This window comes from Petaurus breviceps, unplaced genomic scaffold (genome assembly GCF_028583685.1).
Source record: "Petaurus breviceps papuanus isolate PSGF00001 unplaced genomic scaffold, PetGlider_PUasm1.0 164, whole genome shotgun sequence".
Lineage (NCBI taxonomy): Eukaryota > Metazoa > Chordata > Mammalia > Diprotodontia > Petauridae > Petaurus > Petaurus breviceps.
The window spans coordinates 3804890-3822800 of NW_027185735.1; the positions used below are offsets into that span (position 1 = coordinate 3804890).

At 34.6% G+C, this 17911-nt stretch overlaps 1 protein-coding gene across 5 annotated transcripts in view; it reads left to right on the forward strand.

Annotated features, from left to right (window-relative positions):
* The window catches only part of DDHD1 (DDHD domain containing 1), a 124773-nt gene that overhangs the window by 39520 nt on the left and 67342 nt on the right, over positions 1–17911 (forward strand). For 2 of the 5 annotated variants that reach the window (XM_069082210.1, XM_069082209.1), the window contains 3 exons: positions 2480–2578; positions 5048–5176; positions 5770–5917. The exons of 1 other annotated variant lie outside the window; for it this stretch is intronic. In XM_069082210.1, the coding sequence (XP_068938311.1) occupies positions 2480–2578; positions 5048–5176; positions 5770–5917 (376 nt within the window). The remainder of the gene's footprint in view (positions 1–2479; positions 2579–5047; positions 5177–5769; positions 5918–17911) is intronic. 2 more of the 5 variants (XM_069082211.1, XM_069082212.1) reach the window with 1 other exon arrangement.

The window sequence follows — 17911 nt, forward strand, 5'->3', positions numbered from 1 at the left end:
TCTTCATGACAAACAACTATCTAACCAAACCCTTCCCCACATTGTACTTATGTAATTACTTTTTTGAGGGCGGCTAGGTGGCGCAGTGAATAGAGCACTGACACTGGAATTAGGAGGACCTGAGTTCAAATCCAGCCTCAGATGCTTTACACACTACTGATTGTGTGACTTTGGGCAAGTCACTTAACCCCAATTACCCTCCAAAAAGCATAATAAAAAATAAAAAAAAAAACAAATTATTTTTTTGAAACCAAGGACCTACATTTATCCCTGTTACATTTTGTCTTAATATCTCCAGTCCACTCTGACCAAAAATGAAAGGAAAAAAGTCTGTGCTAGCCTATTCTTGTTGAATCCACATTGATTCTTTATGATCAATGTTCTTTCCACCTTTTTAAAAAAGATAATCACTAAGTATTTCTTTAATCATGCATTCTAGAATTATTTCAGGATTCAAAGTCAAATTTATAGGATTAGAATTATTTCCTGTCTTTTAGACAATTTATATTACTTCCTTTTTTGGTTTGAATGCAAAACGTTTTTCTCTCTTTCTGCTGTTACAGTAGAGGGTTGGGGGAAGTTCATGAGCTAATTATTTAGTGAAAGTATTCCAAATGGAGTACTCTAAACATAATGAGGATTTGAGGGGAGTAAAGCAAATAGTTTTGAAGTGAAATTTGGAGTAGGGAGGAAGAACAGGAAATGGCTCCAGTACTGAAAACTTAGAAAATTTTTAAAATTTGTGAAGTTTATGTGCTTATATATCTTCTTCCTCTCCCCCTATTAACTTGGGCTCCCCACCAAAACCTTATTTTTTGGCAAGGGCAGGAGCTAAGAGAGGATAGGATATGAAACATTTGATTTTTTTTAATTAATCACCATGGCTGTACAGGCATACTGGAAATTAGTTATTGTTATATTTTTTTGTTAGTTTAAGATAGTCATGTTATCTGGATATTTCCCATTAGGTTTTTTTTTTTTTAATAATAAATAAATAATGGAAATAAAAAATGTGAATATAGTACTGTTTGTAATTTGAAATGTTTTTAGTTGTGTGTTTTCAGGTTTGGCTTGGAGAGACAATTTGAGCCACCTTAACCACTTATCAAATTTTTTTAATGGATTTCCTTAAAGATAGCATCTTATTGACTATAACCTCTATCCCCAGTTACAAGTGATAGATCTTTCTCAATAACCTACCAGAAGGCACATGAAAGAAGAAACATTTTTAATCACAAACCTTAATTTCACTCGCATGTTTTCTCTTCCCTATTGCGGTCAGTGTTATTCTTGTAATATTAATGCATTATTTTTAACTTTTGGTCATGGCTTTTAGCTTTTGTGCTTCTTAAAAATACTGTAGTTAGTTATCTTAAGCTTCATAAATTTCTACTTTTAATGACCAAAAATTTTGAGTAAAATTTAAGACTATATTTTATATGTATAATATAGCACAATAGAATACTATTGGTTTTCATTTTTTTGAGCTGTATCTAACCCTTCTTTAATGTTACTTTTAGATAGAAGGGAGTGAGGTTAAAAATCTTAACAACTAAACACCAGTGTAAATTAAATTCCACATATTCTATTGTTCATTAACTCAATATTTCAGAAGTTACATTGTAAGGTCAAACTTCAGATGATTTTTAATATCCTTTTCTTTTGGCAATTATGTCAAAATAAACTTTATTAATGGTTTATTTTAAGGTTTATTTACCTATTACCAAATATGACACATCCTTTTGTTGTTTAATTCGTGTTTATATGATGTCATTCTTGCCAGCCTCTTTCATTAAGGAATGTGGTAATGATCGTGTAGTTTACAGTTTGATTTTTCATTCTTTGTTATGCCCTTTTGCTTATATAACTGATATACATATTTTAAAAATCTTTTAACAACTTGGCTAGTCTTGTGAAAAATAAGACTCTCCTTATCTACCATAGAAATGCAGTAATGCAAAAGGCACCCTAACAAAACACATCTAGAAGCATCTTCATTTTCTCAGTAAAATTTTTTGTTCGTATGTTAAAAGTGTATCACTTGAATTCATAACTTGTTGATCAGCTTTATGCTGGATCATTTATACATATTTGGTAAATGTAAATAACCTTAGTGGGTGGGTGAGTAAGCATTTAAATCTTTCAAAAGAGAATTTTGAACTATACGTGAACACAAAAATGACATTCTTTTGTATATGTTATGCAAAACTTCTAAATGCGATAGGCACATGATTGTTCTTGGCTAAAGATTTTAGATGCCATGTTTGTTTTTTGTCTTTACAATACAAGCTGATGATATATTTGATAAACATTATGAGGATGTTCTTTTACTTCTCTAATTGTAATTAGATTTTATGTAAATTAAGCATTTAAATAATGTTTGTCCAATATCATCATTTCTGTTACCACTACAACAAAAAGACAAAATAACATCCTCGTTTAAAATTTACTTTGAAGCTCAGTGTTTTTACTTTCTTAGTTGTCTACCACCTCCCTCCCTTCTCCCTCCCTTTGTTCAAATGGAGAGGATATAAGGAGAGTACAGATGCTGCATGTCTTAAACGAAAGCGTTCCCAAGGTACGGTAATTGTAGTTTGTTTTTTTTCCTCCATGTAGTTATATTCCTGGCTTTTGGCATTCAGTTGTTTGTTTTGGTAAAGTATTCTGAAAGATTTGTTCTGCTTTTTAGGCAAGTAATGTGTCTTTAAATTTTTAGGAATTAGTAAGTGCTTTGTGTCCTTTATGCTTTTTTAATCTATAGCTAATTACCTTATGTCCTTTATGCTTTTTTAATCTATAGCTAATTAGCTGTAGAAATAGTCATATATTTATTAATAAGATGTATGTGAGCCAATAAGGGTTAATTAACACTGTTGAAGTTATTGAGCCATTTGGGTCAAAGCTACCTAAAGAGAAACCAATTTTCATCGTCCCCCTAACAGTGCTAAACATAGTGTTCTTGCATTTTCAATATTCTAAGTATCAGAATATTTTGCAACTAGAGATATTTTATGGAAGGGCTTAGGTTGGGTTAGAAAGTAATTTATGTTAACATTTGTTAAATCATTTTCTAAATGATTTTAGTACAAAACTTTTAGAACAAAACGTTGGAAAATTTTCCTTCATATACACAAGTCCGAGTTTTTCCACCTATCCTTTCCTTACAATTAAAAATACTACTCACACAGTAGTTTACATTAATTTAAACTTTGTCTTATGCACATTTTTAATAGCATCATTAGGCATATTTTGTAAGACAAATGGAAGAAGTTAACTTCCACATATGAATGATTTTTAAAAATTCTATTTGTAGCAATCATACCTAAGGATCATGTGCTTTCCCAGGAGTTCTCTTGGAATGTGACACACTAAAAATAAAGGCTTCTATGGTTGCAAATATTGACTCAGGGTATATTTTTAAAGTTATATAATGAGCTAGAAGTCAACTTTAAATCCATAACTCTTTTTTTTTTTTGGAGGTTGGGTCTCCCTATCCTACATAGGGTAAAAATGCATTGGCCTCTCCTGGACCTGATACTGCTGCAGATCAGCATGTGAACTTTTACCTGCCCTGTTTTCAGTTTTGGCCAATTTGGTCCCCAATCGGCTGTTCACTGTCTGAGTCTCACCATGTTGATGCCAGACTTAGTATAGATTGGTTTCAGAATACAGCAGTTCTACACTCCATATGTTTCAGTATTCCCAGTGGCCAGGATTACAGTTTTACACCACTGTGCCTGGTCATGCATTTTTTATATCGGAAATTCCATTCATCAGACACTTGAGCCTAACCCTGCCACCAAAAAATAAAATAAAATAATTATGTGGCAAGTCATTTAACCTCTTTCTGCCTTTGTTTCTTCTTCTATAAAATGGAGTTAAAATATACTGCTTCACAAGGATTTTGTGAGAAAAAAAACAGTAACTTAGAAATGTTATAAAGATCTCAAATACATGTACCCTGCTCCCCTTTGTTACCCAAAGTTTAGTACACAAATTTTTCATATCAACATTCCTGAGAGTAGAAAAATCCTTTTTCTTTTGAGTCCTTCAGAAGATAAGAAATATAAAACTGCTAAGTGATATAGTCAGAATCTGGAGTTAGATGGCTTTCTTTAGTGTCCATACTAAGCCCTGATGTGGTAAAATTAAGCAGTAATTTCTTGTGGTTTTTCCCCATAACATATATTTAGGTAAATTTCAAATTCTTCATTCAATCCAAACCTCTTAATGTTTTGGATGGGAAAAGAAGTAACGTCTGAATTAGCAAATTAAACATCTAAAAATCAGCCTGCTAGAAAGTTATGTTTTTTTGAATACAGGAAATAGTAAAAAAGAACAAAAATGTTTTGGGGGTTTTTTTTGTTAAGTTACCTTGTTAGGGGAATCAAACTGGTAATTAGAGAACAATTAATCATTGGTACTAATCTCCAAGACTGATAACTACCTTAACAAGGCATGTTGAATTATATTTTAATTATTTAGTTAGCCACCTCCCAAATGGCATGAGTTTTCTTTAAGTTAGAGGACACAATCTTCTAGCAGAAAAAAAAGACTCCTAAATGTGTAGTTCTAGTAGTCTAAAACTGTTTCTGAATCTCAGACTCAAATCATAACCATACTTTTTCTGGTTATTGTACCATGTTTTTTCTTGTCCCATCTTCCGTGCCTACTAAGACAGAGCCTTAAATTACAGAAGAAAATCTATAACATAAATCAAAGAGTAAACTATAAAGGTCAAATTGTCATGCCATTAACTTGAATTTTTTTAGACCTAAGATGGGACAGCAAAAATGAGACTGGAAGAAATATATACACTGCCTTTGAATTCCCTGAAGGTTAAAAATTTTGTATTTGCATGCATAGTTGAAGGGGTAAAATGCAGAGGCTAATCCTATTGTTCAACATATTAAATGATGTATCCACTATTCACCCATTCTGAGTATGAACTAATGGGACAAAATCTTGAGTTTTATGATTTTCCATATAAATATAGTTTGTCATCGTAGCCTTAATTTAAAGATTGCTCTTTTTTTCTTTGTAACAGCTATTCATAGTTTCAAGTTGAGTCGAAACCATGTGGACTGGCATAGTGTGGATGAGGTATATCTTTACAGTGATGCAACAACATCTAAAATTGCAAGAACAGTTACGCAAAAGCTGGGTTTTTCTAAAGGTAATAGATTTTTTCCCACTCAACAAATGAAGAATGTTGCTTTTTCTATTCTTAAAAAATATTTAATGAATTCACATTTTTCATTTATGACAATGCTAATATTTATAATAATTGTTTTCACCCCATTTTATTTACTAGTGAGTTAATTGACCTACATCATAATCTAATATTAAATATTTAAAGAAATGTAGCTGGACTAATAACTTTTATTATGCTTTTAAAAATAGTCAAAAGATGATTTTGTACAGCTAAAAGTATGTGGAAACAATGTCAAAAGCAAAAAATTAAATATTTTTACAATGTCTTTAAGATTTACAGAGGCCATTTTCACAACAATCCTTTGAGGTATGTAGTGTAAATATTATTATGCCATTTTTGGGGTGAGGAAACAAGATTCAGAGAGATAAAAAAAAGATTCTGAGCAAGTAAGTTGAATATGTGCGTAGATTTCCAAACTTTAAAAATTAAACTTGCCCCTGACTGAAATTTTATTTGTCAGATTGTGGTTTTTGTTAAAATTTTCAAATATATGTGAAAAATCCCAACTATGATAGCTTAAAATATTGAACTTAAGAGTCATGACTTTTCCACAGCTTCAAGTAGTGGGACCAGACTCCATAGAGGCTATGTAGAAGAAGCTACTTTGGAAGATAAGCCCTCACAGACTACTCATATTGTATTTGTTGTACATGGCATTGGGCAGAAAATGGACCAAGGAAGAATAATAAAAAATACAGCCATGTGAGTTTTTATGCACATATTTCATAATTGCTGTAGTATTCTAAATCTACACCTGATCTCTTAGACTCAAGAGCTATTCAGATATTAACAGAGAGTGTTCCTTCTTGTTGCAAGGTTCTTCAGTACTAATTATCATGAAAAACATCTGTCTTTGATTCTTAAGGTGATGGAAGGAAGGGAGGGACTGTACTTTTATTCTGATTATTAAGGGTAAAGAAGACCTAAGATGAAAATAGATTTAAAAAAAAATCAAAGCCTCTGTTTAAACTAGTATAAATTGAGAAGGTAATGACGGTTATATAACTGTAAGAATCAAAATCTTTTTTTAATCATTAGTCAGTTATATCTAGCTGATTAGTTGAACCACTATAATAGAATATAATCTCACTGATCTAATTATTTCCTCCATTTGTGTATATCAGAATCATGCCTTCTCATTCTGTTAGATTCTTATTCTTCCTCCCATAGATCCTTCACAGAGGATCCACCCAATGTTTTAGAGTCCTTCCTTCCTCTTAAAATCTTTTTATATTTCTTGGTACCAGTTTAGCACTCTGGTTGTCCATATGATATCCTTCTCTCATGACCTTTTCTATTGATACGTTATCTTCTATGCCTTATACTACTTCTTGCACATTGGTCATTGTTGGATTTATGTTGCAACCAGCTTTGTCCTATGTCTTACCCTTCCCCTCAAATTTCAGTTCTGGGGATGGTGGCTGCTTGCTGGTATCCTAGGAAGAATGTGTAATGTATTGTTGTGGGAAAAATATTTTATGTATATTTTTTACAATGCCAGAATTGGCATTGAGAGGAAGAGAGGAAAAGAGGAAGCATATCCTGAAATCTAATCAAGTCTTTACATACTATACTCATGCCACAAATTATTTCATTTTAGAGATTTTAGGGAAGATGTGATTTTGTGTAATAGTAAATGAATTTTTGTGTAAGTATTCCAAAGGGCTATCTAGCTATACATTTTGCTGTAGTATCTTTATGGAAACATTGACTTCCAACTCTTATTGTCCTTCCACTGAAACTTTTCTCAGGAAGGCAACTAAAGTTTTGGGGATGAAAGTCAAGTTTTTGTCTTGTCTAGACACCAATTCCATGCCTCCATAAAGTTTTGGTCTTGGTTTAGCTGTCAAGAACTTTGACTTTTATTAGGGAAATTTTGAATAGACATATTTTTGTTGTATGATATGGTTTACTGTTTATGTATTTTGTGTTGGAAAAGTTTTTTGAATGTTTTATATTGAGAGCATTTAGACAAATGAATGGGACCTGTAATTTTATCCCTAAGATCTAATCTTTTGACTCTTTTATATTAGTATTACAACCTGTTTTGTTCACTGATTTTTATCTGAAATGAGACTTGAATTTTAGCACATTGATAGACTGTTGAAATCATCTAGTCTACCCTTTTTACTTTTTGAGATGAAACTGAGGCCCACAGAGGTTAAGTAATTTGTCCAGGATAATAGGATTTAGAGCTGGAAAGAACCTTAAAGATCTTCTGATTTGACTTCCTCAACTTTGAGATGCAGAAAAATTAAATTACTTGACCAGACTTTTCTAGCTAATTTTAACTGAGCTGGGACTAGAATTTAGTGCACTCTCAGTGGAGTGTGCTCATTTATTTCTGATCTGTAGCCTTATATCTGAAAATAATTTATGCATTATCCCTGTAATTCACAAGAAGTTACCTTAATGATGATAGTCCTTCTAATAAAATTCTGAATTTAAGGTTAATTAGTAGGGATTATATTGAATTATGTATGTTGTTGTTCAGTCATTTTCAGTTGTGTCCAACTCTGTGACCCCGTTTGGGGTTTTCTTGCTATTTCCTTCTCCAGCTCATTTTACAGATGAGGAAACTGAGGCAAATAGAGATTAAAGTGACTTGCCCAGGGTCACAGAGCTAGTGTTTGAAGCCAGATTTGAACCCAGGAAGATAAATCTCCCAGATTTCAGACTCCACACTCTATATAGTGCCCCAATTATATATGAGTTTTCCACAAAATGAAAGAAAAAACAGTCATTCACTGGTTTAAACTCTAGGAACTTATAACTAATATTAATACGACAACAAGATGGTATTATTTTTATTGCCTTAAGTAATAGGGAAATTTTACTTGTGGATATTGAATTTTACTTATGGATATGTGATTTTTAAAAATAAAAATTAGACAAATTCTTGCCTTTAGTAACTTCTTAGTCATTATAACTAAGTATTGCTTGCTGTCTATACCCAGTTGATATAGCATTTGTTTTTACTGTAATTGTCACAAATGGTATTTAATTTTTTTTGTTTAGAACAAAAATGTTAAAAATTTAATATGTAACTGTATTCCTTGGCAAACTCTGGTTTAACAGGGTGCTATGGAAATATTGCTGTGTCTGGGTAACTTGATTTGAAAAATAAGATGGGTAAAAATATGCAAACAGAATGAAGCAACAGAACATATGTATATATTAAATATTCTTCTAAATATTATGAAAGATAAGCAGAGAAAAATGTTTCCTTTTGCCTTTAAACTTTCTGTTGACTGTGCTCACCCAGCCAGGGTGTATCTATCAGAATCACGTTCTTAAAAGAAAGATTTAATCTTTGACCTTTAACAAAATTTATGGTATTTTGATCTTCACAAATAAAAAGTTACAGTTCAAATGAGTTTGAATACTAGCTAGACTCTATTCTGAAGTAATATAATTTATTCATAGCACCTCAATAAGCACTTTTCTGCTTATTAAAGGAAGATTTCCAACAATTTTCCTTTTGCTTAGTTTTTTTCTCTTTTCTTAAATTAAAAAAAAATATATATATATATAGGATCATAAATCCAGAATTAGAAGGGACCTTTTAGACTATCTAATCTAACTTCATTTTACAAATGAGGAAACTGAGGCCCAAGTGGGTTAAGTGACTTACCCATGGTCACACTACAAGTGTCAAAGGTAGGATTTGAAACCAGGTTCTCTGAATTGTAGAGACATTACTATTCTACTATCTTACTTTTAAAGTATAATTTCCCACTTCTTCATTTTACCAAACTAAGGCAATATAATGTTTTTTTGCTTATGATTTTGTAATACATTGTAATGTATAGATTTATATCAGTGATAGTTTCCATCTTTTCATTATGATGAAATGTTGAATATACTCAGCTACCTAGAAAAAGAAAAATTTCTATATTACCCTGACTTCTGGTTTGACTGAGGAGACAGCTACATATTTAGGGTTTTTTTTAAGACTTAAAGGATTATTTTGCCATTTTCTATATTCTAGAGTCTAGATATTATTTAAGATTTGATTGAACCAAGTAGGAATATAGAAAAGTTGTCATTTCCAGGTACCGTATTTAGGTAAAAGTTTAGGACAAATTTAATATTTGCTGGTTTTGTTGTAGAATTCTTTTTATCTTTTGCTCTTCTTTATTCTAATTAAATATAACCATTTCTTTTTGAGAAAGTAGTAGTCTATTGATATACATTTAGATAACTGAAAATTATCACCCCAGAGTATAGGAATAGATAGACTGAGTTATTTTGCTGATTTGTCTCTAAAAAAGAAACATTAAAAGGTTTTGTAATTTTCCCTCTTGGCCACATAGATTCTAAATAGTATTTCTTGGGTTGCACTAATTAACTAAAAAAAAGTAGGCAAGTATATTATTTCTTTCTACCCTTCATCATTTCCCCAAATGACTTTGTGCAGTTTAAAAAGGCCATAGATTTCCTCTTCTGGCATATAATTAAAAGTGTGAAAATGACAAAGTGTATAGCTTATTGCATGTTAGTTTATTTTGTCTGAAATCTTTACAATATGCTGTTAACCTCATTTTAGACAGATTTTACCTAATTAAATTTTATACATATAAATTTTAATTAGGTAAAGTCTGTCTAATTACCTAGTTAAAATTTTATTTTAAAGACATACTTATCATTACTGTTATGAATTTCATTTAATATTTTATGAAATTGAAATCTAATATGTATTTTTCTCCTTTATTAATGAGGCTTTTATTACTTTTGACCAATAGCAAGGCATGCATAGCAAGGAATAGGTAAGACTAGATAACATTTTTGAATCTTCATAAAAGGTATTAGAACAATATATGATTTGTTATTTTAATTTTAGTGTCTGATATAGATCTGGTTTCATTTTTAATTGTCTATTGTATTTATTTATATACAAATATATGTTTGTCATAGTTTCTTTTACGATTTTGGTCTGGTGCAACAAGTTAAAATTACCATAGCTTTGGCTAGCTTAAAACTGCACTAAGACTTCTGGTGTGTGTGTGTGTGTGTGTGTGTGTGTGTGTGCGTGTGCGCATGGCGGGGTGGGCGGGGGGAGGTGCACATATAGAAGCCTATGGCTAAAAATCATGTACCCAAATTGCAAAACACAGTCACAGAACTCTAGGTTCTGTATTGAAATTAAAGGCCTAGAAACTTTACAAAACAGTTAAACAACCACAGACCTCCTTACATGAACTCTTTCTCAGTCATCCTCCCCTATCCAGTACCCTAACAATTCTACTTTTGGGAGGGTTAGTATTCAAGTGTAGTGCTTTCATGTAAAAGTTTTCCAATCAAGTTCTTGTAATGTATTTAGGTACTTAGACAAAATTCAGAATCAAGCAAAGCAAAGTACCATATTGTCAGTGCCTCCCAAATGTCTCATTCTACATCCTGAGTTCATCACCTCTCTCTCAGAAGATGGATAGTATATTTCAAAATGGTACTCTAGAATTGTGACTTTCAAAATTATTTGCCCTTACCTGCTATTATTAAATAAATTGTTCTCCTATGTACTTTACTCTGCATTAGTAGTTCATTCAAGTTTTAACTTGGCTTTTCTGAAATCATCCCTTTCATCCTTTCATTTCATAATGATATTTTGTTAAATTGTTCAGACGTTCCCCAGTTGATGGACAAATTAGTTGCCCACCATAGTTTCCCTTGTGTAGCACTTAAAGGTTTTCAAATATCTCATTTGTTCCTTAAGACAAATCTGTGAGGTTATTATCAAGAACTATATAAATACTTTTCCCCCTTTACATATGGAACTTTTTCTTATGTCTTTGTTCTCTTTGGTATGTAGACCTAATAGTGGTATCACAGACAGGTACCATTTAGTAATTTTGGAGGATAATTCCAAATTGCTTTCCAGAGTAATGGTACTAATTTAGAGTGTATTCCCCTGAGGAAAGGCTGCTAAGGGCTGAGTTGGAGGCCTTCCATCTATGCAGGGAGTCTACCACTTCCTGCTTCTGCCTCATACCAAGCCTCCTTGGGCTTCTCTAAGTCTTCCATTTCCTGCTCAGCATGATGTGTTCCCTGAGGAAATGTTGCTAGGGGCTAGGCCAGGTATCTCCTGTCTGCCCCAAAGCAATCACTTCCATCTATAACAGTACAAGACATCTACTTCCTTCTGTCTGGCTTGGACCCTCCTGTTCTCTCTATACTACTTCACTTGGTGATCTCTTCAGTCCCTGTGGATTTAATTACTATTTCTCTGATGATGATTCAAGTGTTTCCTGCCCCAGTCTTTCTGCTGATCTCCAATCTTTTCAGACATCTTTAACTGGAAGTCCAGTAGACATTTTAAACTTAATATGTTTGAAACAAAACTCATTATCTTTCCTCTTAATCCTTTCCCATCTCCTACCTTCCCTGGGTAATTCTGGGAAGTAATTCCCTATAGGGAACACCCTTCTCCCAGTCCCTTGGACTCACAACTTAAGACTCTTCTTGATTCCTCAGTCTCCCCCCCCTTTCCCAACCCTCTCATATATACCGTATTGCCAAGGCCTGTTGGCTTCACCTTTGTAACATCTCTCATATATGTACCCTTCTCTTCTCTGACCCTGGCAGCACTCTAGTTCAAGCCCTTATAACCTCACGCCTAGATTATTGCATAGCCTTCTGGTGGGTCTGTATGACTTATGTTTCTCTCCATTCCAACCCAATTCTCTATTCAGTCACTAAAGTGATTTTCCTAAAGTGCAGTTCCAATGACCCAACCTCCTCCCCCACTCTCCACTCAGCAAATTCTAGTGGCTTCCTATTGCCTATGGGAGTAAATACAAAATGCTCTATTTGGCATTCAAAGATCTTCATAACCTAGCCCTCTTCTGCCTTTACAATCTTCTTATACCTTTACTCTTATTCAGTTGTATCCAATTCTTTGTGACCCCCTGGACCATAGCACACCAGGCCCTTCTGTCCTCTGTATTGTCCATGGAGTTTTCTTGACAAAAGAGTGATTTGCCATTTCCCCTCCAGTGGATCACTTTTTTTCAGAACTCTCCACTATGACCTGTCTTTTCCTAACCCTGCATGGCATAGCTCATAGTTTCATTGAGTTATACAGGTCTCTCCACCACAAGGCAGTAATCCAGGAGGGGTTCTTAGACCTTACTCCCCAACATACAGTCTTCCATCCTGTAACACTGACTTATTCCCAACAAAACACTATCTCATTTCTGGGCATTTTCTTTGGCTACTTCCCATGCCTCTAGTTAAGCCTTCCAGATCTTCCCATGTTCACTCAAAAGTGTAGGAGTCAATTGTTTGGGATCAGGAAACTCCTGGGTGAGCTACTTATGCCACGCCAGTGAAAAGGTTACCCATAGAGAGTTAGGGTTGCTCCGGAGACCCCAAAATACCAACACACCGGGTCCTGTCGAATGAATTCGACTCAAGTCTTCTCTCAGCCAAAGAAAAGTAAAGATTATTAAAAGTTCACTTGTATTGGACACAGAGTAAGCCTGGGCTAGGTCATTCTATGGTGCTCTCACACACATGGAGATGGGGTTTTATATACAGAAGTTGTGGGAGAAATCTGGGGGTGGTCTAGAGGAGGAGTTTGGGGAGGGTCAATGATTAAGGGTGGGAAGTTGCTGGAGGCTACCTGGAGAATACAGACAATGGTGGGGTAGGCCAGTTCAAGGGTGGATTGATAGTTTGTTAGGCTCTAGGGTAGGAAGTAGATGGACAATGGAGGACCAGGCTAGTAATGAGGTCTGGGCCCAGCCACTTTGTAAGGCTTATTGCCTCATGCAAATAAATGCCTCATATGATTTAATCAGAGTTCAAGGGGGGTTCCCAGAGCCTGTACCTGAAAGATTCAAGGAGAGCTCAAGGGGGCTCCTAGATCCTAAAGTGTCCCCCCCATTGTGGTGTATATCCAGTTAAACCCAAGGCCTGGGAGGAATTGCAACCATTAATTGCTGCTCAAGGCCCAGACCACCAGGTGAAAGCTTTTGAGACTTTGAAAACTAAATTGACCACCACTCCAGCTTTACCCAATCTAGAAAAAAACCTTTCACTCTATCATGATGAAAGGAGAGAACAAGCTTTGGGAGTTGTTGCCTATTTTTGAAAATTACTAGATTCTGTGGCTGCTATTGATTTCCATGTGCTAAATGTTCATGGAACGATTTGGAAAGGAAAGGGATATTTGACAGCTTTTTGGCCTTGCCATAGTCATCTTTAATTCCAACCAGGGAAATTGTCCTATCTCTATTTTTTTGGTACTTGTTTAGTCTAAGTTTGCTTAACCTCCTTGCCAGGTTTGTCTACCCCAGGGTTTAAGCCATCAGCCTCCAGATTACCACTCAGGCTAATGGGGGACAGGATCCCAGTAGGTTCAGCAGGAACCCTGATCTCATCCAAGACCAGGAAACCTGCAAGGGCATCTGGAAAGAATTCAGCTCAGCCTTGCTTGGAGTTAGAGTTGAGAAAGTTTATTATTACGCCATTACAGCGGGCAAGAGTCCTTTAGGGGACCTGCCAGTGAGAGGGGTACATGCTTTTTACCTTTTACCTTGCTTTTACCAAAAAAGATTTGGGCCAGGTCAAAGGAGACAAAAGGCAAGGACAAAGGAGGGTGTGGGCCAGTCCTGAGAAAAAATGAAGAGATAAAGTAAGAACAAAAGGTGTCACTAGGTGTTGCCTAGGTGGAGTGTGGGATAGGGAGAAGGGGCAGAGCTCAAGGGTGGGAAAGGACAAATTGCAGTTACAACTTCACAGACTGCTTTTACCAGTTGGTTTGACCTAGACCCCAGGTACCCCATCAAGGCTATACCAACCTCTGACTGAATCCAAGTTCACCAGCCCACTGGACCTGGCATCAGGCATGTTCCAGAGTCTGACCCCTTGAATGTGAAGTCTGACTCCCATGAATGGGACCCAGAGAGGCAGGGACAGAGAGCCCATTGCCAGCAGGAAGCACTTTCAGAAGCTGAGATCTTTGCCTTTACCCCAAAGCAATTTGGGTCCCATTTGTTTGAGGGGGGAATGATGAGGTACAGGCTCTGGGAACCCCCTTGACCTCTCCTTGAATCCTTGAGGTACAGGCTCTGGAAACCTCCTTGAGCTCTCAGAATCTTCCAGTATAAGGCATTTGCCTGAGGCTATAGGCCTTTCTTCTGCCCAAATCTTTAGCCCTCCTTTGTCCAGCAATTTCCCACCCTTGATCCTCCCAAAATATCTATACCTAAATCTGCTCCACCCTTGAACTGGCCTAGCCCACCATAGTCTGTTGTCTCTAGGTAGCTTCCAGCAACTTCCCACCCTTAATCACTCATTACTGGAATCCCACCTCATTGACTCCTCCTGAAGACCCTTGACAAACTCCTAGACAACCCTTGTTTCCTCCCACAACCTTTCTGTATATGAAACCCCATCTTGCCTCCATGAAAGGAGGAAGGCTGGAGAATGACCTAGCACAGACTTTCTCTCTGTCAGATGATTCTGGCCTAGTTGCCCAATGTAAGCATCACAGATACCAAGGTTCCTTAAGAGTCTACCCAATATGGCGAATCTCTAATAAACTTTACTTTTCTTTGGCTGAGAGAAGGCTTGAATCAAATTCATTCAGCAGGACCTGGCGTGTTGGTATTTTGGGGTCTCATGCACCCCTAACCCTTCAGGTGGAGCTGTATAAGACTTAAGTCCAGGCAATTTCAGGGCTGTTCTTCAACTATAATTGCCATTTTAGGTTCTGCTTTTACCCTTGTCTCTTTGTGTACTTTTTGAAAGAAATCTGTTAATGACCCCTGGTTGTTTTCTTTTTTTTCCCTCACCATTTATATGTCTTTCTAGGTTTTTTCTTTTTTTTTCTGTGATAATTTATTTTATTTCTTCATAGTTATTGTATTTGTTTGCCTTTATTGTGCTTATATTATCTGAGATATTAGCAAAGCAAATTATCTTTTTACATCTTTTTTCCCCCACATAGGAATGTTTCAAAAGTGCTTCTCTTAACACCCTTGTTTTCTCATTGATGAGATTCAGGTTTGCAGGGTACGAGGAAAGTGCTGGAGCTAGCTCCAACAAGCTCATTCAAGCCCATTGTTAAATTTTCAGTGAGAGCATTTACAATCCAGAATTTGGCAAACAATATAAATCTAGGCTTGGTTTATTGTTTTCTTGATTGTCCAACCTAAAGAAAGAAATGGAGAAAATGTTGCTAATGCAGATTAAGTTTAAAAGTGTGTCCTTTATAAATTTCTGGCCACTAATCACTAGCATTGCCTATGAGTAGGAGCTCTTTTGGAAGACATTTTTCTATTCCTTTCCTTTGGAAGACTTTGTTTCATATGTTTGGACCAGTTTAGTTGTCCAGTGTTCCTTATTAATTCATTTGCTTATATTCAAGGCCTTTAAATGAGTTTTCTTCCTTCTAAGGTCTTTGGTAATTTTGGTCTTTTTTTTTCCCTTATATTCCTCCATTACTCACCTTATGACTCCTTCAAAGTAGACTCTAAGGTCAGGACCTCCAAACTAACCCAACTTTCTTCTGTGTCGGTAAATTTCATTTTTCCACTGACTTTAGTCTCTACCCCAGATGACTTCTGGAGGGAAAAAACAGAGCGCAGCTGGATGCTAGTCCCCTTTCCTTCAGGCCTAGTGGAGCTCCCATACGCATTGGTACCCTGCCCCAGTTCCCTCTCTTCTTTAGTTCTGTGACTCCTGTGCAGTGTACATTATGCCCCAGGCAGAGTATGCTTCTGGTTTCCTATATTTCTACCTCCTTAGCTTTGGGGTGAGGGAGCAGTGTTGGGTTCTCTTACTCACTGCCCCAGAATGATGGCATATGTGGGTCAGGAGTAGGGAGTTGTGGAGCGGGGAATGTATGCTGGCAGAAACTGCCATGACAGCAAGGGAAAATTGCTGAATAGAATTCAGATCACAAACCCTTGAGATAATTAAGCTTTTGTATGTAACATTTATTGGAGCTCAAATACATGAAAACCTTCCAGAGATAAAAAATATGAAAAAAACAAAAAGCTTATGAACAGCTAAAGTAGGTGCTTTTTAAAAATTCACACATTAACAACTCATTTGTTTTGCTCTGTGATTATAAAGATAAATCACTGATACTCCAAAATAGAAAATGGCACAAAGAATTTAATTGCTGGACCATACAAATTAATGTATACAAACATAATGGAAAATTGTGTCATAAGAAATGAAGTCTAAAGACACATTACACAGAATAAAGAACAGAAAAGTATATTAGCGATATTTATAATAGTAATACAAACAATAAAATCTCAAAATGCACATAAAAGTTCAGAAAGGGGGAACAAGAAAGATACAAACAGGTTTGTTCTTATTTTGCTGAAGTAAAACATATATATATATATTCTAAAGAAACTATAAGCAACAGTTCAGTTTCATATATAGTTTTTTTAATTTTATTTAAATTTTTTATGTATGTTTTATTAAGTTTAGTAATTTTTTAAAAACATTTTTGTTGAAATTAAAAATTAAAAGCCATTAAAAAAACTTCCTAAGGGGTAAAAACCCCAGGAACATATGAATTTACAAGTATAGTCTAGTAAATACTCAAAGAATAATTATAATATTGTGTAAATTGTTTACTAAAATTGTCAAAAGAGTGATCCTACAAAACTTCATAAAGCAGAGAAAGAAAATGTTAACCAGTATCTATTTAATATCATTGCTAAAATATTGAACAAAATGTTAGCAAAGAGGCTACAACAACATATAAAATTTTAAGCACTATCATCCAGCAAGGCTTATATCAGGAATGCAGTATTGCTTCAATATTAGGAAATCGATAAACACAATAGACTATGTTAATTAAAAAAAATAGTAAGGGAAATGCTTCTAACAAAATACAAAATTCCTTTGTGCTTAAGGAAGAAAAGAAAGGAATAAATGACCCATTCACAAATATTGTTAGCTGTATCTCTCCAAAACCAAGAATTAGCATCATTTGTAAGGGAGAAAAACTAGGGGAATTTGTAGTAAAATCAGGGGTGAGGATATCCATTGTCACAATTATTTGATTATATTATAATTTATATGTATGTATATTATGTATATTTATGTATTTATTTATATTTGTATATATTGTAATATATATTACAAATATATATAAAATTTGATATAGTACTTGTAGTGAGCTAGCTTTAGGGGAACAAGATAAAGAAACAAGATAAAATAATAAGACATAGGCAAAGGAGAAATGAAATTTCTTTTTTCAGATACGTGATGGTTTACCAAGATACTCAACTAAAACTAGTAAATTTAAGAATTTCAGTAAAGTAAGATATAAAACGCACAAAAGCCTTTCTATACATTATTAACAAAATTCATCAGGAAAAGATAAAAGAAGGAAATTGTGTTCAGAATAACTATGTAATATAAAATATCTGAGAGTATATAAGTGCAGCTCCAAAATGCTAAACACTCTATAGAAATAGAGACAGATACTAATTGCTCGTGATTGGGTCATATCATTTTTTTTTTCCAAAATTTTATTTTAGATTCAGTACCAGAACACAGATACAGAATAGAGAAAAAAAATGAAAACATATCATGAACTTAAATATTGGAACTTATATACAAATTTAGAAATAAAAGCATGTCATGTACATAACAGAACATAAGAAATGATTCAAAATATGCAACACTAAATTTTCATTTCAAGAAAGCCTATGTGATGAT